At 34.7% G+C, this 26,338-nt stretch overlaps 1 protein-coding gene across 1 annotated transcript in view; it reads left to right on the top strand.

Annotated features, from left to right (window-relative positions):
* The window catches only part of LOC142347985 (uncharacterized), a 113,509-nt gene that overhangs the window by 16,434 nt on the left and 70,737 nt on the right, over positions 1-26,338 (top strand). Inside the window, exons 4-10 of the mRNA XM_075399149.1 lie at positions 5,807-5,975; positions 6,561-6,699; positions 7,967-8,132; positions 16,064-16,394; positions 16,708-16,850; positions 19,630-19,909; positions 23,228-23,361. Of these exons, the coding sequence (XP_075255264.1) occupies positions 5,807-5,975; positions 6,561-6,699; positions 7,967-8,132; positions 16,064-16,394; positions 16,708-16,850; positions 19,630-19,909; positions 23,228-23,361 (1,362 nt within the window). The remainder of the gene's footprint in view (positions 1-5,806; positions 5,976-6,560; positions 6,700-7,966; positions 8,133-16,063; positions 16,395-16,707; positions 16,851-19,629; positions 19,910-23,227; positions 23,362-26,338) is intronic.

Genomic DNA, 26,338 nt, shown 5'->3' with positions numbered 1-26,338 from the left:
GACAATCAAAGTGAATTTTTCTATCAAAACTAATAAATGGTCCACACTGAATCAAACCAATTCAATGACTCTCTCAGCAAGTATCCACAAATCTGTCCCTTTACTTGCTATTCTAGAAAACTAAAATAACTTCTGCCTCCAAGTAGCTATGTTATTCTCCAGAAATTAAAAATCTTCGCAACCAACAGTTTTGAATAACACTGAAAAGCTGCAAAACTATGTTTTTTAACATAGAACTCACAGCAAACAACTACTATTTTCTTACTCTGCAACCAACTGCTCCACTTGAGCTTTCTTTCTCTCAATTTTGATTGACGAACCGCTGTTTTTAAGCCACGTAAGTCTCTCTCTCTCTCTCAGACTTTTTATCTCACGTCTGATGGTTTTTCTTTTTCTTAATGGTGCTCAACCTTATCAACTTTTATCAACAAAAATGACGCGTCGTTCCTTTTAGAACATATGGACCTAATGTATAAATGATATCGTGGGCGTAGAAGTTCAATCACAAGATGCAATCTATCTTATGTAAATATTTGCTCAAAATGACCAGAATTCAACAACTCGCTCTGATAATTTCAGGATCCATTAAAATTTATGTTTCATGTTCAACAGTTCTTATACAAGTACACGCATTCCGTTTTTATTCTTTTTCATGTAACTGATTCTTCTTTGATTTAGCCCATGAATACGTTTGCTCCCCCTGTGGATTTAGCAACGTTTGCTTTAACTAATTTTTAACTAATTGCTTATGTTCACAATGACGAGAAAATCAGGGAATACTAAGATCTTTCTGCCTTTATCTTTGTAGAATATTCATTAGCGTTAATACCATGAAACTGAACTTTAACTAGTTTGCGTTCTTTATCTTTGGTTATTTTTTTCAAGTGTATATTTTGACTCTAAGAAAAGTGTTGCTTCTTTCATGAAAGTGCATAATAATGTCAGTTATCGCCTCTAGTTTTGTTGGTTTTAAAAGCCAAAATGAACAATTTCTAGTACCGTGAGAAGCCCGTTTTGCTTTTCTTTCGTATACAATTGTCCATAGAGTCACCAGTTAGTGTTTGAAGTCAATTGGATTAGAGGAAGTAGGATTTTCAGGACTTTCGGTGGGTTGGTGAAATTATGTACGCTTGATTTTCTGGCGTTTGAGTTTGTCTCTATCAAAATTCCCTTCAAAAAGCCCTTCTAATTTTTTGCACTTATCAATCTATTCTCAAGAATACTTTGGAGCAATAATTAGTTATATCTCAAACATCAAACTCAAGTCATAGCACGTTATTTCCACTAAAAATTCACTTTAGCAATTTTTTGACCCTTTGAAACTCCAAAACTTTAGTTGCTGCTTTTGGTTGACAATATTGATCACTTCTACTGTACAATTACTAAAACTATAGTATTTTTGTTTTTTCCTGGCTCCAATTTCAAGTAATCACTTTCGTTTTCCCTAAATTTCCCAGACAGATTGACCTGACAGACAAAATTTGAATATAAGAACACAACAATTTTTTGGGTTATTTACTCAGATTTTTTCCGCATGTGCCCCTACTTGCACATTCGTTTTCAAAATGTCACTCCATGAATGCTCATTGCGATTGCCTAACGACCTCTCATCAAAAACTACATTTATATAAACAAACAAACAAAAGTTTGATTCAGTTTTTTTTAGTTTCAGATCTTCAGTCATTTCCTTTCGACCAAAAATTTGATCTATATAACTGCGTTTTGATACCAAAACCGCTTAGTTATTCTACAGAGAAACAAAAAACCTGCCAAATTACACCATAAAAGAATAATTTTTAATTTCGAAATTGTTGGTTGCGAAGATTATAAGTTTCTGGACAGTAACATAGCTACTGGGAGTTAGAACCTTTTTGTGGTTTCTGGGATAGCACGTAAAGGGACAAATTTGTGGATACTTGCCGAAAGAGTGATTGAATTGGTTTGATTCAGTGTGGACCATTAATTAGTTTTGATTAAAAAAATTCCTTTTGATTGTTACCTTTGCACAATTAACTGGCTCTCGCTATAACATTACTATAATTTGTTGCTGGTATTACTTATTTTGAATATTAATTATCATGTTTTTCACAATTTATGAACAAACAGTGACTTTATCACAAAAGAATCACTTCAAAAGTCTGTATTGTTATTGTTAATGTAATAATTATACTTACGGATAGCTTGCTTAATCTTGCTCAAACCCCGGGTCAAGACCGAATGGTTAACTTGTAAAGACTTGTAAGTTTCTTGCAGAAATAGGTTAATTGTAGGATTTTGCGAGTCAAACGCTTAATTTCTAAAAACTTGTAAGTCGAATGGTAAACTCTTAAGAACTTGCAAGACAAATGGCTAACTTGTAAGTTTTCTGCAAGTTCGTTGCGGTCGAGCACAACCCTTATTGGTTAATTCAATTCAACATTCATTCAATTACCGTAGAAAGAGCATGGGAGCCACATGCTACGTTTGATTAACATAATAATTTTTGACCTAAGTAGACAAAGTGGCTATTTTTCGAATTTAATCAATTCAAGAGAGATCCTTCGACAATTCCATTAAAAACAGTAGACCTCAATTAGCTTCGTCGCGATTGTTTTTTAAAAAATGTTCCCAAAATATTGACCTTGATTGAATTTTCAAATCCAAACGTCAGGGTCTTCTCAAAATTTTTTAGTGGTGCTTCATTTTTATATATTTTTTAGAATTTCATTTAACACTTTTCTTAGGTTTAGTGTGTGTGTGCGTTTTTGCGTGGTGTGTGTATGGTGAGTAGTGTGTGTGTGTGTGATGTTTGCGTGTGTGTATATGTGTGTGCGCGCGTTTGTGTTTGTGCGTGTGTGTGTATATCTGTGTGCTCGTGTGTGTTTGTGCGTGGTGTGTGTATGGTGACTAGAGTATGTGTCTGTTTGTGTGTGTGTGTTTTTGTGCGTCTGTGTGTGCGAATGGCTAACTTGGAAGTAACTTAAAAGTCGAATGGTTAACTTGTAAGAGCCTTGTAAGTCGAATGGTTAACTTGTCAGAACTTGTAAGGCGAATGGTTAACTTGTAAGAACTTGCAAGTCCTTGGAAGAAAAACTTGCAAGGCGATGCATTGCCTTTCAAGAATTTGCAAGAAACTTGCAAGTTCTTACAAGATAACCATTCGGCTTCGACCCGGGACAATAAGTTGATTAGGCTTCTTTCTTGTTAAAATTTGGAAAATGCGTAATATTTAAGAGAGCTTGGATTTTGCAGCTGAACTGATCATGAAAAAATTTCTCGAGAAAAACGGAATTGAACATCATTTTATGCTAAAGAAAATTATATGGTCAAATGATTAGTATTTTAAAGGATAGGAATGCGAAACGATAAATCAAATAATCGCCAACAAATTGTTTCAAGTCGAATTCTACTCAATTCTCTTCAATTATAATTGAAGTCCTTTTGACAATAGACAATTTCAAAAGATCAGGTCAGATTTCTCAATTATTGGGACGCTGGTCAACTCAATTGAATATTTCTCCTGTGCATTCAACTATTTAAAAAATCATACCATACTGGTCAGCTGCTTGAACAGTACTGGGTTCACGTTTGATAACCACAGTTATTCGTTGATCTGCGACAAAAATGATTGCTAACAAAATGTCTGTACTTGGTGGGATCTTAACTGACTACTAATTGATTGCTACTGGCTCAATCAAATTTTATTGCATCAATTTTAAATGTTTGTTTTTTTTAAAAAAATCTTTTGCGTTATTTTGAATAAAATCAACTTAAATTCCACGAAAAGGCTCTTTTTGTTTTAGACTAGCAATTTGCCAAATTTACAATGAATGGCATCAAAACTTGATCCACACAGGAACAAAAGAATGCCGATGCATCAAAACTTTAAAATGAATCAAAATGCGTCAAAATTTGGTCAAACATAACTTTGCCAAACAAAACATTGCTAAACACGTGCCTCAAAACTTTGCCAAATGGCAGGTAGTCCTAAAAATTTAAGCAATAAAAATGAAAAATTTAAAATCGTGTTCTAGCCTAGCCTTTTTCCGTCACTTTTATGCGATATATTTCGGAGCACTATTCAGTTTTAAATAACAATTATACTTTCACGGGAATATCTTTTAACAGTTTTTGACACAAATGATTAGCGGATTACGGTTTGAAAAACTCGAGATCGTGCCCTTTCGCGGTAAAATCAATGCACTTCATACGAGTTACATGATGGGGAACATTGTGTACTTTGGGGTAGCTTTGTCTCTATGAAAAAACAAATAAAACCTGGATTACCGCTTGGGTCAATTCTCGGCATCCTAATTTTAATTGATATTAATGAACCATTGATTGCTGTGAAAGACTGCAAGAATGTTCTTCATGCAAGGTCTAATATTTGGACTAAGGACTGAATTTCAGAAATTACTTTACTTGAAAAAAATTACTTGAAAAATTGTCTCTCGTCAGTACGCTGGTCTACAGAAAGCGGCAACTTTGATCAAAAAGAAAAACTGTTCATACTTTACAACGCCTATGCAAACTTAGTCATTTGATTGAGCATGCTTGTTTATGGTTTTAGATACACGTGTCATCTGTTTAAGTTTATTACATGTGATGGTTTCAAAGAAACATCAAGAAAATTAGAAGTTTTCTTTTTAAAGTGTTTCAAAGAACTAAAGAATAACTTACCTGACGAACTTAATGGCTATGTCGATAAGTAATGGTCACAAAACTAAACTCAATTCTAATTTTTTTTGGCGCTATCATTATCTTATTGACCTATCAATCATATGTCAGAAGTAAATTCTCCCACCAACAGAAACCTGATCCTAACATCCACTGACCTCCAACTAATTAAATCGATTGTACCGAGGCCATATATGATTCTCATAAAATAATGATGAAAATAAAAAATCACCTCCCGGATTCGGAACCAAGATCTATTCACATGTCAATCATGTAAAATATTTTTAGCTAATCTAAATCTTCTCTGTATATTTTTGCATAGATAAGTACTATAAATACGTGGTAATTTTTGTATATTTTCAGTTCCAAATTTAAATCAAAATTCAACTTATTGAATTCTTTGGACCCGTGTTATCGACCACGACATTACATTGCAAAAACGAATTATACGGTCAATATTTTTTCAAAGGAGAACCGATTCTGGGGCAGAAATTCTCCGGAAACATAAAATATTTTTATCGTGCGAATTGAATACCTCAGAGATTTTCTTTGAGCTCTTTGGACGACTAAAATGCAAAAAGTTTGAGATAACTATGCTTAATTTTGCGAACAATGATGTCAAAAACCTAAAACCGGCCATGCACAAAGAATTGCATTAAATGGGTTTATAAGCAACATTTATAGCGCCGTCATTTACAAACAAGATGTCAAAAACAATTAATAGTTACATAATTTTGAAACTGACCAACTGACCAACCGGAGAATTATGTATCAGTTCGAGGATAATTCATTCTTGGTTTTTAAAACATTCTTCAAAACTCTTACCGAAACCTATCAAGAAGCGGTAACACATGTAATATTTTTGTAACTAACGTTCAACAAAATTCAGTTCAATTCAATGCGTAAAGAGAGAAACCATTTAAAAAGGTCTGTTTTTCACATTTTTCACAGATCAAGTTGGCTCTTATTTAATTATTTTTCGTTCGGGAATTACTTTGGGAATTCAGTTTTGTTAAATCGTTATTTGACTAGGGTGCTAATTTGCGTGTTTTTTTTTTCGATATCAACTCCATGCTAACTTTTTAGTCTCTCTAAAATTTGACCTCTGATCTAGGACAGCAGCAAGTAAGCTTCTGGACTCATCATTTAGGTGCTGAATGTGGGCGGGTACAGACACGAGGTGCTGTGGAAGACACTTGCAAGGATACCTCGGAGCCGACTGGGAAAACTGCAGATGGCGACGTCACATGACGACATCATGAGACTGTGTGACGACTATCTATTGATGAACAACGAGTACTTCTTCGACCGGCATCCAGGCTAGTTAGTTTAAAAAGATCCACGATGAGAAAAAAGAAGGTGTCATTTTGTAAACGTGTTAAATTGAGGGATAAAAACTGAACGAGATGCCCCGCTCAATGTCAAAGCAGCACTAAATCTATAGTTTAAAACACGCCGGAAGCTATGATCAAAAAGACATTTTAGTGAGAGAACTCAGTCATCGTCGGTTTCCGATCTAAAAAGTTTTTAACTGCTCAACCAAAGTTTATAGCAAATATTTGGATTCTTATTAACCTTTAGCTAGCTATTATCAAAGCTAATCCCTTCCAAAAGTCAGTCGTTTGAGGAGCAATTAGTCCGACGTTGGTCAATTTTGTTTTCCTTTGTTATCGGATTTTATTTGACAAAATGAAAGCGAAAAACACGATAGCCAGCTCAAAGCTTTCTCATGATTAATTCAGAAACCATAACAACAATAAACACAAAAGATTCTTGTGTGTTTTTCGTTTCCGTCCAATCAAAGTCAATATACCAAAGACTTCTAATGTTTTGAACCCTAACGTTCTCATGTATTTGTGTTACACTCTTGATATCTCTATGTTTCATCTTTAGTATCTGTTCAGGTGCCTTTTCCTTGATTCTGAACTTCTACCGGACGGGTAAACTGCACCTGTTAGAGGACATCTGTCCAATAGCATTCAGTGAGGATCTCTCCTATTGGGAGATTGATGAACTCTACCTCGAGCCATGCTGCCAACACAAGTTAGTCCACTACATACCCCTGGTTGACAAAAAGTTTTAGTCATAGAACTTTCATATTATAGACCATTGACTTCATAAATCAAAATGTTTTAAAAGATTGGTAAAACTACAGCTTTGCCATAAATGAAAGTTCTATGAATAAAACTTTTTCATAAATGGAAGTTCTATGACTACGAGTTTTCCATAAAATGGGAGTTCTATGGTTACTACTTCTCCTTTTATGAAAATTCTATGACTACAACTTTTCATAGACGCCATAAATATGAAGTTGTAATTTTATAACTTTTTTAAATATGGGGTCAAACCGCGACCATAACGTGTACCACCATTAGTGCTCCGATGATACCTTAAAGCACAAACGTGTAGTTTTTGAAATGCCGAAAGAACGACAGTACCAAAACTCAAAATACTAGAAGATACTGTATACATGGCCAGAATCTGACTTTTACTGACTTTCGTCATTTTGAAAACGTACAAGTTGCGTGTTTTAAGCTACGTGCACATTTTAAAATGCCGGAAGTCTGCAGTGCCAGAAGTTAAACTGCCAGAAGTTGCTAATTAGCCAGAAGTTGAATTTCGTTGACTTTCGTCAGTTTAAAACCTGCGCGTTTCGTGTTTTAAGGTATCATCGGAGCATTAATAGTGGTACACGTTATGGTCCCGGGTTGACCCCATATTTTAAAAAGTTATAAAATTACAACTTCATATTTATGGCGTCTATGAAAAGTTGTAGTCATAGAACTTTCATAGAAGGAGAAGTAATGGTTAAGTGACTCTGCTTGAAGTCACTGAGAACTTCTGGCGTTTATCGAGAACCGCGAAGCGATTCCAGATATTCAGTCAGAATTTCGAAGTGACTTCTGCAGAGTTACTTAACCATGCCTAAAACACTAAACGCGCACGTTTTAAAATAACGAAACTCAACGGAATTCAACTTCTGGCTAAGTAGCAAATTCTGGCATTTTGACTTCTGGCACGACAGACTTTCGGCATTTTAAAATGTGGACGTGAGTGTTTTAAGTGTTTGTTTCGTGTTTTAAGCATGGTTAAGTGACTCTGTATAATTCACTTCGAAATTCTGACTTAATATCTCGAATTGCTTCGCGGTTCTCGATAAACGCCAGAAGTTCTCAGTGACGTAAAGCAGAGTCACCTAACCATTAGTTACGTGACTCTCGGAAAAGTCACTTCAAAATTTGGAACTTTTCTGTTTGTGCCTCCTCTCCTCCTCTCCTGTACTCAAATTAACCTTCCTATAACTGCACAGGTATCACCTTCGGAAGGAACAGCTGATCGAAGAGTCGCGGAAGGAGGAGGAGGAGTCGGAATTCCGGACTCAGCAGTCGCAGAGTTTTGGTAGGGGGTACTTTGCAGACAAGAGACGCAAATTGTGGGACTGTGTCGAAAAACCCAACTCATCACCTTACGCTAAAGTTAGTCACACATACCCGCCAATTCTTTGTTAACTTACAACACCTTCATATGTGAGAACATCCTCATTCGAAGCATTTTAACAAGCATAGAGAAACTTAATTGTTCAAGAGTTTCGTATAAAAAAGAATTAACTAAGCAAAACGGTCGCTTGTGTTTGTATGTACACTTAATCAAGCATTAATTGCATAGAGCTAAATATATTAGTTGCATTAGAATGACCCCGATGAAACCATATGGGCAATCCGAGATAACAGCTTGGGCACTCAAAGATGGTTATTATGATTTATCTGACCCAATCACGAAACTTATAAAGAAATTCTTGATCCAAATAAAGTTTCCTGAAGAATTTAAAAAAACATTTTATTAATGGCTCTTTAACGAAGTTCATAGAGAGTATTGTAAATGTGTTGATCTTTTTATGCAAATTTTTTGATTGACCGTTTTTCCGCTTTTCTTCTACAACATTCTTGGACTGATCAAGTGACTTTTCAGGCTTCTGCTCTTAATTTTTGAGTGAGCCCTATAGTTCTCACTCCGAAAAAAAGCTTATTGCTAAAATAAAAACAATTGCAGCATAGACACTAAAAGGGACTGATAGCCGAGTGCGCAGTGCTTCTGGTGAGGGATCAGAAGGTCCATGATTTCGAATCACGGTGTGGTCAACTGTTTTCCACTCACCTGTTGTTCAAGATCAATTCTTCCGGCATTAGTCAGTTTATGATTTTTTGAAAACAAGGAGGGGTTGAAAACTACGGGACAATTTCAATAACACGTGCTACGTACCCGGCTAAAAACGTAATAATTGCGGCGAATGAGGGGTGAATAGTTGAAATATACAATTTTTAGCTCTAAAGGCGGTGAAAGCGATGAAAATAAAAATTTTGCCTTTAAAAAGAGCACATCTTTGTTTACTCACCGGTAATTACAACCGAAAATTATTTTGCAGTAAAATTTTGAGAGACTTCCAAATTTTAGCGGTGAAATATCAGGTGGCGCAGTATAAGAAGAAATGACCGACATACAGTAGGCTAGATGTTCAGAATCTTGTACATTTTTTGGTAACAATTCCCTTGAATGAGAGGAAAATAAATAGGGCGCTTTGTGGTGAAATTTTTTTACTGTTATTCAACGCAATTTTTACCGTACTTTTTTTTATAAAACCTGGACATGGTGACAATTGTTTTGAACAACTGCTCAGGGTACTCATCAAATTGAAATTTTGTTTCAATAAATTTTTTTAGTGAAAATATTATTCGATATTGGATATAAAATGTTTTTGGAGAACTAACAAAATAAATTCGATATTAATTTGATAAAAGATAGTCACATCTAGACTCCTAAAATTATCTACAGATATTTGTTCAATGAACCATTCTATATCAGTTTTAAGATTTAAAATTTTATATTAATTTTCAAGCGCAAGGAGAGGTTTATAACAGGAAGTTTTTTTCTGACAACATACCAGCAGATACTTAACTAGGCTGAATCACATTGAATCGCGTTGCTTCTTGCGAAGATGACCCTCGAAACCATCCTCGGCTCTCTGTTTTAAACTTGTATATAACCTACCTGAAGAATCTAGAATTTGCCTGTGCCAAAATTGTACAATAAACCTCTGACTTTTCTCTTTTCAACACACTACAAAATCATTGGTTGAGCAGAGAAAAAATCAGAAATTTGATCATTGTGGCAAACCAATACAAAAGTCATTGACAGATGCTCATCCTTTCCAGGACTGAAATTATTAAATGCGTCATATGTTGCTTGAGGTAGTTGTGGAACAATTTTTTGTGTACGAAGTCAAGTCAAACTGATAAGTACTGATCCGCAAAAATAAACAAAAAGAACTTCATATTGGCAAAATTCGGCCGTTCTTAGTGATGCGATAAATGTATTCAATAAAATTGTTCATGATGGACTTTTGTAATGAAATCTGGAATGAATCGCTTCTTTGACGGAGAGTATCGTTGGATTGAAAATCTAAGACGCTTCTTATCATAGATTGTTAGGAAGTTGTCAGGAGCATCTAATTTTTACACTTCTGATCTTTTACAGGCTCTTTTCTGTTATTGCCCCAAGCCTTATATAGCCAGTCTATTTGCACCCCTCCCCCAAATGTGTTCTTTTTGGTCCTTAGAGATCATTTATTTCAGTCCTAATAAATTGCCGGTACCGGTAGACGAATGGATGAATTTTTGTTTCCGGTTGTCAAAAAATTAGTACCATAGAGCTAATCCTGCAAAAGAGAAGCAAAAAAATGTTAAAAACACGATTATTCTTTGTTTGCTTACATTATAAGTACAGTTTGATTACCGTATACGTCTTAACTTCAAAACTTGGCTGCACAATTAAATTGTAAATGCCGTTTGTATATAATTGTATATGTTAGTGTATGAAATGAAACCAATATGCTATAACATGTATAAGTGGGGGGTGCGAACGGACGTGAGGGGGCAATTACAGAAAAGCGTCCTTTTACCTCCATCAAGTTTTTTGGAACTCATAAACTATGTTCAGTAGAGCAACAGTCCCGATCATTCTTACAGAAACGTATAAATATGTGGTACATATCCGAAAAAGTACGATTCTGGAAATACTTAATTTTTTCTAAAATCAAAAGTAACAGCTGTTTCTAAAAACGGAGCAATTATGGCTTACAAAAATGATCTACATGAAATCATTGAAAAATTTCATAATGCCTCTTTTGAGTGTTCAAATAAAAATTTGGTAAAGATTTAATAAAAGCGGGATTGTGCACGCCTTTTGTTGTTCTTGCAGAACAGTGACTCTATGATTTATGTTTAAATAACCTATATATCGTTGCCTCTCTGTTTTGTACGAAACTGTTTGAACGAATGTGAACACTAGCTTAGACGAGAAATTACTCTTGCATGATTCTAGCTAGAATCTTCAAAGACAAAAATTATCTGTTAAGTTGTTGAAAATAATTTTCGCAAGATGTAAGAATTCTGCAAGATTTTATGATATTCATTTTGGTCGGGTTACGTCGTGCCACAATTTTACTTCACCCTATGCTAATTTTCTGACGTCATAGAACAATCTTTTAAACGGTAAGCCTCTTAAAAGTTTCAGCTATTTCGCATACCTAAGCATTATCCAAATTATCATAATTTTGTTTATCTTACTAAATGTTTTACACAATTAGGATGCAAATTTGAAACAACGACGAAAGACGAAAAATTAAATTTACTTAAAAGCTGTTGCTCTTTTAAGCATATATCCCGATAAGTGCGAGCAAACGCAAGCAACCTAGGCTAATGGACTTAAAATTCAGGGTCCAACAAACACAGCTACTTTGTCAGAAGACAGCAATTTTGTTTCAAAATGGGGCGAAATTGCACTTCAAGGACCAAAATTAATGGTGCACTTCAATTGCATACACGTTTCAATTCAGGCTTGGAATTGATTTGTACGCACGCAAAGTAACTCTTACGAAGTATTACGCATATAAAGCTGTTTCTTAAATAAAGGATGTTTTTATCATAATGTGATATCAGGTTGTTTTTGACTCCAATAATATTAATTGATGTCATTTTGTATTATTCGAAATACAGGATGAATTAAATTTGACGAGTACTGAGCTTTTTATATGCTAGATAAAAACTCAAAATTCTACTCCAGGTCTTTACAATCACAGACGAAGAAATTATTTTATTTATGCATCATATACATGTTGCCTTATAAATTAAAAAAATGAATTTAAGTTTCGCAACGGAAAGGACAAACAACGAGATCACGGAGATCTTTCCAGTTTGCTCGTACATTGTAACAAAACCATATGAATATCATGATAGCGACTCAGAACTGAAAGCTACCGGGAGTTGATTCAACTCTATATGCTAAGAAATGTGATACGCCCGCAATATTAAAAACAGTTACCTTCCTGAAAATCGTTTTCAGAAAACTAACATTTTTAAATGCTTGATGCCACGTTTTAGGAAAATCATTATATCACTTTTTCGGTAGAAATATTGAAAAAAAGTCGGCAATTGTATTTTACAAACTGTTGCTTGCGCTAACCATTGAAGTATACTTATATCTAAAAAGCCGCATTAACCAAAGTAAAAATTTGAAAGATTGACAGACAAGTTAAATCTGCTTGAAACATAATGCCGCAGAGGTATACCTAAATCTTCATGGGCAAATTCCACCGTTATGTGTACCTCTTTTTCGATTGTCCAAGGTCATTGCATTGAAAAGGCAACAATTTTGCAAAAAAAAGATCTTTTAGCAAAAACAGGCCAAACTGAAGGGAAATGTGCAACCCGTGATCGCAAAGGAGTCCAAGTTTCAACCAAGAAATTGCCATACAAGCTGTGGTTCCTATTTTTTGAGCGCTATTTACCACGATTCTGTTCCATTTATGTATCTCTTTTTCGCACGCAATATAACTCGATTTCGAACTGAATGTATCTAATTTTTGATCTAATTGTATCTATAACCCGCAATCAAGCCTAATTTGAGGCTCGTTTTTGAGCAAATAAAAGTGCCTTAAAGCTTCATTAAAGTGCCTTAAAAAGAAATTAGCATCAGCGGATATTCTTGGCTGTTGCCTCACTATTTCGTCATGGTTTATGAGGCTTTTGTTTGTTTTCAAGCATCATCGTTATCAGATAGTTTTTGTGAAAATTTGACGAAAAAATAAAATTCTGAAAAATCCTTTGGTTTCAATCTAGGGTAATGGAAAGACATTATCATCAACTGATATTTTTGATCGGGACCTCACTATTTTTTTGATGGCTTTTCAAGCATTTAATTGTAATCAAGAGTCATTTCTCTGAGATAATTTTATGAAAATTTGACACATGAGTTAATTTCTGTAAATCCCTGCAAGTTTCGATTTAGGTTAAAGGAAAAAGAAATTACCATCAACTGCGATTCTCGATCGTCGCCTCACTAATTTTCCATCTCTGTGTTCGTCTTTCATCCGTTCTTTTACAATCGGTTGTGCTGATCCAAGAAGTTCCGCCAGGCGCCTGTCTCGTATGCATGTCCAGAAGCCTGATCGGACAATAGCGAAACAAAAATCCGTCTGATAAACCAAGCACGACCACAAGAAATAGGATATGCATTAAGCCAACGGAAAAGTACGTTGTTTTATCAATATCGGACGCCCTCAAGAGGACCTCATTTCGTATGTTGGTGCCAATTATAGTTGTTTTTGCAGCAGATTAAATTTTGCTTTTTTATGCTCTTTTGTTGACTGGCTTTTTTTCATCAATAAACCTAGCATTAGGTAAAATTTTCCGTCTATAAAACGGAAGTTTCTCCTGTAGCTACTTCTTAGTTCCTCTTTTTCGTCCATATCAAGATGAAATTGGACAGAAGGAAATGTCGGTAAAAAACCACATGTGAATTGAATACTGTTTTTTCTGGCTAAATTCCCTTCAATGAGTGATTTCCAATTGAACTCGGCAAATAAAATTGTTGTTCAAGCAATATTTTTACGTCTATTTACAGGTTTACAGGTGTCTAATAAATTTTTTTGAAAAATCCCTCAATTCTCTGTCTGTTTTATATGTCTATTACTTTATTCCATCCAACCCGTGCGTGACTATTTTCCTGTCTTGTGACAGGTATACATGTGTCTGTTTATTTTTTGACTTAAAATTTTACTGCGTATAATTACACGTTTATAGGTGTCTATTATATTTTGGCTATTTACAGGTTTTCATGTCTCTAATAATTTTTTTCTGAAACAACCCTCAATTCTGCTCTTTTTCTATAATTAAACCTCATAAATATTAAATTCAGAAGAACATTATTAGTTCAATATAAACATTACAAAGGCAATTTTTTGATACGCAGGTATTGAAGTTCTATTAAAAGGTTAAAATTGTTTTTTGTAGGCCCATGAGTCATCCACTAAACAACAACAACCACAATTCAATGCAAATAAATGTTTTCGTGTCACTAATTCTAGCTTTAACTCACATTAAAAGCTATAAATATTTTTTGCATGCTCAATTAAAAGATTCTTCAATCCGCTTTTGCATGCTCAAAAGCGCGCTTTTAATTAGGCTTAATTGTGGATTGAAGATACATTTAATGCAAAAATCAGAGGCCTAAGATGAGCAGAAACGTGCTACAAGACATGGCAAAACTCTTTTTGCGAAAGATATGATACAAAGCTTGTCTCCTAATTTTGCTCATTTTTTAATCTCTTTTTCGAGCCATTTTGTTTAATGGAGAAATTTTGGGGTACACCTCTGAGGCGTTAAGAGATACTCTTTATTAAATGCGAGCAACAAGTGCAGACGAAGTAAAGTAAAACAAAGATCTGTAATTGTATACTTGCGTTATTTTGATAATTTCTCTGCGATTTCCTTCTTACACTCTTCGCCATTATTCGAAAAATAGATTGTCCCAAAATTAGTTAATCAATTTTAAACAAGTAAATACATGAAAAAATGTTTTCCTGTAGGATTTGTGTTGCACATCTAGTTCCAATTTTTTTGACGTGTCTTAAAATTTACAATTTTTACGATTGTTTAGGTTTATTAAAGCAACAGCATGCTAAATTACCTCTTTCTTCTCTCAGAACTGTTATCACTCAGTGGCGTTTCTCCAGACCAAACTTCAAAATTTATTAAATAGTGCTAAATTTAATGTCTCAACAACTACTTAAGGCCATATATGCATTAACTTATTTTTTCACCAATCAATGTATGACTAAGTAGCCCGCCGCTTGCCAAAATTCTTTTTTCAATTTTTTTTATGGATTACCTCAGAAATATTTTAAAAATGAGAACTGATAAAACCTTTTCTTGTTAAAAAAAAACCTTGAATTTATGAAACACATGAAATGAGTTTTTCTGAATTTTTCTATTGCTTTTGCCTACAATAGGAAACAGTAATAATTTTGGCGTAGATTGTGGACTTTTTTAAAAATATTTTTTGCTAGAGCATTTTTATAAATAGAGCTGCCGTAGAAGATAGCTTTTAAAATAAATTATCTCAGCACAAAAAAATTAAAAGACAGACCTAAAATGGATGAGAAATTTTGGATCTATTCGGTTCCCCCCCCCCCCCCCCTCAGCTTAGTGAGCATAAACTTTTTTATGAGCCCGAGGCGCACGTGCTATTTTCTTACATGGTAACGTGCAATATAACAACTTGTAATTTGTATCTGGGGGTCAAAAAAACACTAGCTCAAACAACCTTCTAAAGTAAAGAGTTGAGTTTAACCAATGAAGCAGCTCGGTTAATTGTTGAGTTCTAACAAATGAACAAATGAAGAACACGTTAATGAAACTGGCCGACTTAGCTAAACTATTGCAAATCTTGTCGATTTCGGGGGGGGGGGGGGGTTGAAACACCACTTTACGCTTGATTAAAAGCAAAACCAGTTATTCTAGTTAAATATTAACAGAAAATGGGAAAAAATTGTAATAAACAGTCGGATATTTTCCGTTTGTGCCCCCATCAGTACGTTATGCACCCCCCAGTTAAATAGAACGTGTCATCCCATAGTCCATCATTGTGTGAAAAAATAACACGTGCGTCGGGGGGGGGGGTTGCAAATAATATGCACCAACTAAGCAGGGGGGGGGGGGACAAACGGAAAAGATCCAAAAAATCTTTGAAACTGATGAAAATTAGTGGTTGGTTTTGTTGACGCCGCTCTATACTTTGTTGACTCTCAAATGCTGGACGCTCTATAATTTGCTAGTGAAAATGATTCATGCACTTCACGATATGATACCTTTTATTATCTGAAACATGTCATTAACAATTGAAGACAAAAAGACGCGCCGTTATGCATGATCACCAAATTTTGTTGAAACTATTGGAACAACAATAAATTAACTGCCCAGGTCATCCATCACAAAGTTGTTACAAGTCATGATAGATCATAAATGATTTGTAGGATTCATTTTTGCAAATTCTGACCGTTGGAATGTTTCAGATCTTCGCAGTAACTTCCATATTCTTCATACTCTTATCAACTTTGGCCTTATCTCTAAACACCCTGCCCGAGTTACAACCGGGTACCAGATCTGCCCCTCCCCCACCCGCCCCGCCTCCCCTTCACGCTAACCTAACCCACAACCACTCCTCTGCATCATCATCATCATCATTATCATCTGCACACCTGGTGGGTTCAAAAAGTAGGAGGGAAGCAGCTGCTGGGGAATCACAACCATCTGGAAACCATCAACAACCACAACAGCAACCGAGTGTTCACGACAACTTTGAGGACAATGAATTTCTGACGACGATTGAAACATTTTGCATAGGTGAGAATCCTACGGCAAGGATTTCCGATGTGGATATAAATATGGCTACTCTCAATCATTATAGCCCCGTTAGCTCAACAGGAAATAGATCGTAGAACCCCGCCAATTGCTTTAAATACGCTGAAATGGCGGAGTATTATTTTCGAGGCATAAATATCTATAAGGTGAAAAAAGGAACAAATATAGTTATAGTTAGATAAACAAACTTTTATTTTAGCTTTTAACAGTTCACAATTAAATGATTTTTAAACTTTTAAGAAGAGCAGAAAAGCTCCCACTACTGAACTCACTAAATTTGGTGTCTTGATTGCAGCATGGTTCACATTGGAGTATGCATTACGGTTCGCGAGCAGTCCTAACAAGTGGATCTTCTTCAAGGCTCCCCTGAATGTGATAGACCTGACTGCCATCTTGCCTTTCTACATCACTGTGTTCCTCACAGCATCCGGAAGTCAGGTATGCAAACAAACAAACAAACAAACAAACAAACAAACAACAAAATACATCGACAAAAAGCAGGCACGGTAATGTGCGTTTGCACGCAATGTTTTGATTACTCTCATCCATAAAATTCCTCAACTAAAAATTCTTATCATCGTTTGATTTTAAAAATTAACGGTCATTTGAAATTAAAATTGGTTTCAGTAGAACATTGAGAAATCATTATTGTTTTCAACCAAGCCGTAATATATGGTTCGAAAGCATTTGAAGGTTTCTAAGAAAAACGGGAAACAGAAAGGCCTTTAAGAGGCGGTTTGCAACTGCTTCCTTAAGAATTCTTTTTCCATATCACGTCATTCTCCATAGCTTCATTTTCTAATGTTGCAGAAATCAACAATTGATAAGATATTGCTGAAAATGAGGAGCAAAAAACATGTTCTTCTAAAAGCAATTTTAAAGAAAGTAGATACCTTTAGCTGCCATTTTTAGATACGTATTTATTTGCTTTTTTAATGTCTTTATCTGAACACTCGACAACTATTATTCCAAACAAGAGACTTCGAGCAATTAGAACAATTAATAAAAAGGAAGTTGGTACAATTTCAAAATTCCATTCTCATAATTTTTAGAGCGGAAACTAACTAATCAATTTGGGATTTGAAAAACCATGAAGTAGAAATAGTGAAGGTATATAAATAATAGTGAATGTATAATGGTACATTTAGTAATGTTTAAGTGACTCTGCTTGAATTCACTGAGAACTTCTGGCGTTTATCAAGAACCGCGAAGTGGTTCAAGATATTAAGTCAGAATTTCGAAGTTACTTCTGCCGAGTCACTTAACCATGCTTAAAAGACGAAACGCGCACGTTTTCAAATAACGAAAGTCAACGCAATTCAACTTCTGGCTAATTAGCGACTTCTGGCATTTTGACTTCTGACACTGCAGACTTTCGGCACCTTAAAATGTGCACTTGAGTGTTTTAAGGGGTTGTGTGTAGTTCTTCAATTAAAAGACATATAAGAGATCCCATCCAAATAAAAACTTTTCACTGCAGTTTGAAGCAGAGTTTAAGGAATTAGTTTTGTTTTATCCGAAGGGGCTTTTCAAAATCAAACCAAAAAGTATTGAACCAGAAATTGTAGCGTATTTTGATGAATGGTTTTTAAAAAATATTCACTTATTATGACGACATGGTTTGACTAACCACTGATTAATTATTTCTTCCAAAGAGTTTTATTTTCGCAGGGATTGAATGATGATAGACATCAGTCATGACAATAAGTCTTAGAAAATTTGCAATCTGAGAAACTCTGAAAGCATTTTTAGCGTTCGTGCAATTTTATTGAACTTGAAGTTTTATTCTAAAAATTGAGAACCACAACAAATTTTGTTTCAAACCTGACAAAGAGGAAAAAAGATTTCATTTAAGAAATTTTTCAGACAATTGTTACCGGTTTCGGTATAAAACTTACCCTAGTCGAGACCTGGAATTTATGAAAAGACCTATTAATTCCAGGTGGGGGGCTAAATATTGAATTAAATTACACGGTCGAGGACCCTAGTTAAATTCGAAGCTAATTCTTTCCATAAGTCCAGCCCAGTTCTTTTCATATGCAAAAATGAGGCAAACTAAAAACTTCCGACAACATCTGGGTTCTCATGACCATCTCCAATCTTACCCAATGCTTAACTAATTGCGCTACATGTCCTTAACTTTGAAGGAAATTGAAAACAAGTCATTATAACGAGCGCGAGCGTAATTCCAGAAGATGTTTTATTGTCCTGTCAAATGCCAGAACACCTTTATTGTCCAGCCAAATTCCAGGACGTATGTTTTAGTTCCAGCCAAATTCTAGGACGGATACTTTAGTTCCAGCCAAAGTCCAGGACATCACATTAGGTCCAGACAAATTCTTTTCATAACCAAAATCTGTCCAGGACAGTCTTTTCATACCTTAAATCTTTCGAGGATGGTCTTTTAATAATTCCAGGTCTCGACTAGGGTAGGAATCACGGCCACAAACAGGGCTAAAATTTGTCAGCGGTGAATTGAGTAGCGAACGTTCAGGAGTCATTAACAAAAATAAAACCTAAAACCTAAATAAAAATTGAAATAGAGACTTTTCGTGAATTTTATGTTTAGATCGCGTTTTTTTACCAGGCAATCTTCTAAACGGTTCACTGCAATCTACGGCAGACCAACTTGACTAAATTTGTTTTTCAAGCAACTTCATTCGATTGCATATGCATGCAATCGACAAAAGATGGCAAAAAATTGATAAATGAAATTATTTTTTAGGAAATTTTTTTTAACTAATTCTCTGTTATTCTTTTGACTCTAAAATGAAACCTATTGAGTCATCGCATAGCGTAAATAATTGCTTGAACATTGGTTGAAAAGAGAAAGCTCTCTAGACTGGTTGTTTTTGTTTTGTTTTCTTAATTCTACAGTTAATTATGATTTTGGTACTTCCGGAGAAGCAAAAACATTTCTCAATATAATTAAGCCTCTGGTATAATTGTAGTTCCTGATCAATCAGCTAGATAATAAAAACCCCAATAGTACTGTGTTAGCGTAATGTAATTAGCTGAAAAGTTTTTAGGGCTTTCTGTTGATAAATACGGACAAAGTGAGCTGAAAGCGGCTGGTTTGACGCCAACCGAAAAGTAAAGTATCAAATGATCCCGGCAAAACTGTACTTCTGTAGCTGGAGTTTTGCTTAAGTTAGTTAAAGTCACAATTGGTATGATCACAAGAGTTGGTTGCACAAGGTGGTGGTTAAATTTATAGGTCAACAATGTTCAAACGGTGGGCCGCGCAGTTCAACTGTTCCGGGTAGCCCGAATCATGCGGGTTCTCAAACTAGCCAGACACTCCACTGGACTGCAATCTCTGGGCTTCACTCTGAAACAAAGCTACAAGGAACTCGGCCTGCTGATGTTGTTTTTGGCTATCGGAGTCATGGTGTTCTCAAGTCTCGTCTACTTTGCGGAGAGGACAGATCCAGCCACTTCTTTTACATCTATTCCGGCTTCCTTCTGGTGGGCTGTTATCACCATGACAACCGTTGGTAAGTTAAGACCGCGCTCATTACCTTGAAGTATTTCATAAAAACTTCTTCAAGGTTACTATCTTGATCAAGATTTTGCGACTCAAGTAAATAACTGATCGCCGCAAGTAATTATTAGCTAAATATTAGTTTTTCATTCTGTGCTTGCATCTACTAATTAACTTTGAAACCGAAAAGCTGCTTCAAAAACAGTCAACTCCTTGCTACAAAAAATTTTAACTAAAGATAAGTGGCCCGATGGTCTGACGATTTTCTTCTGTTGAACTTTATTACTGAAAATGGTTGTTAAATGAGTTTATGGGTTGAAATCAAATGCTGTGAACAGAATTTGTTACATGAAAACACAACTTGCATGACTATCTGAGTTGTTATTCAAATATATTTAATAAAACGCATGGGAGAGTCTGTCGACCATTTTACGACAACTTTTCGCTTGGCTTGATCAGTTTCTTTTGTCGGACCGATTAGTCATTTCATCCAGAACAGCAGAAAAAACTGATTAAAGATATTTAATCACCTTATAGTTCTATCAGAGTCTTACAAAGCTTTAGTTTACGGTTCACCGAAAATGTTGAGAAGGAAAAATTCTTGATGTAAAGAGAAGTTTTGGGTAGCTCGGATCACACTAAATAAAGTACAGGTAATTTTACCTCAGAAAACACTTCAACTTACCTTAAACGTTCAGGTAGTTTTACCTTACCTGAACTTGCTTTAGCTTACCTCAACTTTACCTGAAAATTACCTGGAAAATTAAGGGAGCACCACCTGAGCTTTTATCTGAATTTACCTTAAATTTACCTAAAAAACACACCTGAACAGTTAAGGTAAAATTACCTAAACTTAACTAAAAAATCGCAAAAAATACTTGCGAATCCCTCCCTCTCTCTTCTTGCATTTTCACCCTCTATTATCAGAGTATAATCTCTGTCAAGTAAGTGTTTTTGATCATAAGATGGAGCTTGCAATGATAGCTCAATTTAAGAGAGCATAGTAAGATTCTCAAACTGTGGAACAGTTGGCTCAGTCACAACACACAAATGTTCCAAACCATACTCTCATGATATTGGCGTTGACATAGGATCAACACAGCATGTTAATAGTTGCCCCAATACATATCTATTTCTCTGGCTCAAAATTGAAACAATTCGTCCAACTTTGTGGGTTATATTTTGCCTCGAAAATTTTGGTTGTTCATTCAGTCCCATAGCATCAATTAAACGAAACTTTTTTTGTTTAAATCAAGTTTACAGAACTTACTATCTGAAGCAGCACGTTATATCAGAATAAAAGGTACAGAAAAATAAGTTCTCAGAAAAAAAACACGAGAAAAACAAATTAATCCTGTTAAGTATTTGAAAATAATGTCGCGCAAAATTTTTTGCTAATTGCCGATTGACAATCTTTTGTTCCAATTTAATCTTATAAAAACAAGTAATCCCAGAACGAGTTGCAGGTGTTAACCAGTACTCCTCCAGTGAAATACACGTCTTAAATTGACAAATCAGTACCGACCGCTTCTTGTGTCCAGTCTTAAAACTAGTGAAGACTTGCTCAAGACACGCCGAGTCTAAAGTAAGTTTCGGACAAGAACCGACAAGTCATGAGTCAAGTCTTTGCCAAGACTTGACAAGTCTTGACTATTGAGCAGAAATTAACTAAAGTACAGTTTTCCGAAGACATTGTTCATAATTGAAGCATTTCAAAATTTAGCTCAAATTCATCAGATTTTTAACTCAAAATTTGTTAATTTTCCCACATTTGTGAGCATGCATCCAAATATTGGAAGCCAATTTGTTTTTAATAGGCAGAAAGGAGTGGCCATGACTGGAAAATTTGCGCGATACCAGAAATTTTTCAAATGACGACTTTTTTCTTGCGAAATGAAAGCAAAGGAAATCTGAAAACTGTTTTCAAGACTTGATTCAAGGCTTGTCAAGTCTCGGCCAAGACGTGCTCAAGACTTGACTCAACACTTAAGGTTTGACTCAATACGTGCCAAGTCTGAAAAGTGACATAGTCAGAACTCTGATACAGGCAAAACTTTAGCAAGACTAGAGATGTCTTGAGTATTTCTTAGCTAAGAGTTGACTAGAGTGGAATCAGTTGTTGAACACGTTTTTTAGTGTTACTTTTGTTTCGTTTAGCAATGCAAGAAAAAAATCCGCCGTATACAATGACCTGTCTTCAAAAGCCTCAAAATTAAAAAAGGAGGCACAAGAAAATGGAGCACTTCCCGAAATTTCACTTGACAGAGAACGAAAACATTTCTGATATCTCTCAAATATACCAGTCATGGCCCCTCCTTTTGTCCGCTTAAGATCATTTTACAGTCAATATTTGGGAATAAGTTAATAGATGCTGAAGTCTTGGTTAGATAAACCAACAAATTTCTTGAACGAATCTGATGAATTTTAGCTAAATTTTGATATGCATTTATTATTATTAAAGTTTTATCGAAACTTCTTCCCAAGTTTTGCTTTATCAACAGCGTTATAATCAAGACTTGTCATGCCTTGGTCAAAACTTGACTCAAGACTTGTCAAGTCTTCTCCAAGACTTGATTTAGAATTGACAAGTCTTGAGCAAGTCATCACAAGTCTTCACAAGTCCTAAGACTTGAAACAAGACGTGGTCATTACTGATTTTTCAATTTAAGACGCTTGTTTCACTGAAGATGTACTGATCAAGACTTGAAACTTGCTCCGGGTAAATAATGCTTTTGGGTGATGTCCAAAAAAAAACAGAAAATTCGAGGAGCAATATCTTGATTTTGACCTTGGGTCATTCGAGCAAATTTTTGTAAAAATTGCAGTAGTTTTTTTTAATTGTGAAATTACTTATTGATTGTAGCCCTTTTTTCATGTTGCTGTATGTTTTGTATCGTGCTTCGTTAAATACTAACAATATTAATCAGTTTTTCTAAAGCTAACCTTCACCCCCGTGACCTTCTTCAATAGCTTATTTACATTTATGTATTCGTAGAGACAATCAAATAGGTCAGTTGACATGTCAATGTAATGTCTCTTCAAACTACATTCAGAATAAAGTTTAAAAAGTCATGCTGTTGAAAATCATAAAACATGTTCTCAATGCTCCTAATTTCTGTCTCGCTCAACTTTTTCAATATCGATGTCTTTTTGTGAATTAGATCAACTTAATCCAAATACAGGGCCTCCATAGAATTGATAAAAATCAGTACACTTACGATTGCTGCGAGTTTCGTCGCAGACAATTTATTTTTCAAACACGAAAACACGACAATTCAGACTATGGTCTAAGAACACAGTGAATTATTTGATGTAATTTGTTGTGATGTAGGTTATGGGGATGTGTACCCCAAGTCTCTCTCTGGGAAGATAGTAGGTGCTCTGTGTTGCATCTGTGGAGTGTTAGTCATCGCCCTCCCCATCCCTATCATAGTGAACAACTTCAGCGAATTCTACAGGGAACAGGTAACTACCACCAACAACTCATCTGACAAATGAAGAATTTCGGGTTTACCCATTAGATCCCTTCCCCACAACGCGTTTTATATATATATATATATATATATATATATATATATATATAGCATTATGGGCATTATGGGTGGGTGGGGGGTGCTATAATTTTGTGGTTGGATGGTTGTGGGGCTTTAATGGGAAAGACAAAAGATCCCAAACTTTGCAACACAATTGGTCCAAATTTAGGTTCAGATGTAATTTCTGCTTAAGCTGAGAAAGTGAAACTACAGGATAGATGGTTACATCAAGTATATTGGAAATGTCTTTTCTTTGGTCAATTAATTTTTGGATAAGGTAGTTGAAATTGTTTCTGTAATTCACGAAAAAACTTATAAACTTTCTATATCGTCCAATAAACTACACCTGAGAAAAATCAGGAGGCTCGTTAATGTGCGTTGGTACAAGATGTTCCGAGCCGAGCTCATCTACATTTTTGACTTCATTGTCAACCAAATGAAGAAATAACAAAAGTAGATATTTGTGTTTAAAAAACTGTTACAAAACCTAACTACTAATTGAATTACATAATGTCATGCCTCATTACAGCACTCACGAGCTCTGCCATTAAAAAGACTACGAGAAAAAACAAACAACAACATAAGCAGAAACGAAAATTTCACGGCAAAAACTTAATATTTAAATTTAAAAGCACCTAGTAACAACGCCAAAATGCAGTCAGATAAAACCTTAACCACACAAATTTACTTTTTCCTAACTATAAAGCAGGTGGAAAGTTTTCTTAATGAGACTAGGTAACAAGTCGACAAAGAGAACGAACAATGAGGTGGAATTCAAAAATTAATCAACATTTTTAAAACAAAGAAATTTCAAAAGACTTAAAAATCCTTAGCTTTTAACTGAGTAATCCTTGATAAATTACTAAAGAGTCCTTACAAAACCAAAAAAGACCTGTTTTTGGTTAGACTAAGCCATAGAAACGAACTAGAAAGATGGAGAAAACTCAAAAAATTACAAACCCCTTGCGAAAAAACAAAACATTGCTACCATTAAAATCATTAGCTTATAACAAAATTATTCTGGATAAATAAAATTAAAAGTCATTATGAAACTAATGGGACCTGTCTTTTGTGAGACTTAGCCCTAGGAACGGATTAAAGATGAAAAAAAACTCAAAAATTACAAACAATTTGCGAAAACACAAATTATTGAAGCCATTAAACTCATTAGCTATTATCTGAATATTATGTATTTTTTTCAGTTTTTACTTATACTTTTTCAACCTAAAAATATGCTTTGGGTAACATAAATCATTCAATCTTCACTCACAAGCTTATGAGACCGGTCAACATTTTACGTCTACCTAAAGAATAAAACATGCAAAAACAGCAAATTCAAAAAAAAAATAATTGAGCGAGAAAAGTGTCGAAGCCATTAGAAAATGATCTTTTCAGTAAAGACTTTTTTATGTTCAATTGATTTTTTTAACTGCAAGGGGATTTTTTTAGGTATATGACTTCCAAAATAATCAACAATTATGAACTAATACATTAATACCACGAAATTTTTTTATAAAACCCGTAGCATCAAAGCTTTAAATTCATTAGTTTTCAACGGAAGGCAATAAATAGGCTAAATTATGCCTCAATGAGACCACAAAGTTGTTTGTCTTTCATAGGTCATCAATAACATTACAACAAGTCATTTACTATGAAAACAACAACAAATACAAGCAAAAAAAAGTTCGAGCAGAAAGTGTCCAAGCTATTTAAGCCATAAATGTTTCGCTGAAAACTTATCTATGATCTATGAATTGTCTTTTCAAAGCCAACAAGAACTATCAATATTAAAATAGTGTGATCAGATTTCAAAGAAACCAAAATTACAAAAAAAACATCCAAAAATTTAAAGAAAATTATGAAAACTCGTTCATCAAGGTCATAAAACCAAAAGTTACAAAAAGAAACCGCTACCTGGAGAAACTTGCGTTGAAGTAGAAAGGAAGGGGGTCTGCCAATTGTGAAACTGACATGTAGTTCACGAAGAAAAGTTAAAGGTTGATTAATGTTCAAAAAATATGTTTTTATTATTTTTGTATTCTCAACAGCCATTAATTTCAATGGCTTTCAACGGAACTCAGTAAATACGCTCAGTTATGGCTCAATGGGAGAACAAAGATAATTGTCATGCATTGGTAATCAGTAAGACAACACTATAAGCCCTATGACTATGAAAACAACAATAAATACATTCAAAAACCAATATCTCTGTAGAAAAGTGCGGGAAGAAGGTGTCGAAGCCATTTTAATCATAAGTTATTTTCTGGAAACTTTTTCCATGATCCATTTAACGTCTTTTCTAAGCCAATGGGAGTGATCAATTTTAGTTTAAAGTGATAAGGTTTCAAAAGGAGCCAATAATACGAAAATATCCAAAAATTAAAAAAATTTTTGAAATCTTGAGGCATTGAAGCCAAATAACCAATAGTTAGAAGATAAAACCACTAACCAGATTAGTTTTGGTTGCATTGAGAAGGAAGGGATTCCTGTTATTGCTGAAACTAACTCACAGTTCACGAAAAGAAATTTATGTTTGGTTAATATTAATAACTTTCGAAAATTTATTTTGAAAGACTTAACAGCCATTAGCTGTCAACTCAAAGCACTAGATAGGCTCACTAAATTCTCATTATGAAACCTGTTACAATTTGGTCATAGAGCTAACTAATGCCAGAGGACTCCGAAGAGTTAGCAAAATCTCAAAAAGAAAATTAAATTTTTTAAAAAAATATGAAAAACTGAAAGTCGAATCCAAAAAAACATGAGCGGTTCCGTGAAAACATTTTTTTTGTTTATCGGGCTTCATTTGACTATAAATGAGGGTTGTCATTGACGGAACCTTGATATGAAAAATGACTAGTCTCTGGGTGACTTATAAAAACGAAAAGTTATAAAAATTTTCTAGAAAA

The sequence above is a fragment of the Convolutriloba macropyga genome, chromosome 10 (genome assembly GCF_964194025.1).
Source record: "Convolutriloba macropyga chromosome 10, txConMacr16.3, whole genome shotgun sequence".
NCBI lineage: Eukaryota > Metazoa > Xenacoelomorpha > Acoela > Convolutidae > Convolutriloba > Convolutriloba macropyga.
The sequence above is the reverse complement of the archived record's forward strand: the minus strand, read 5'-3'. Positions and strand labels throughout refer to the sequence as shown.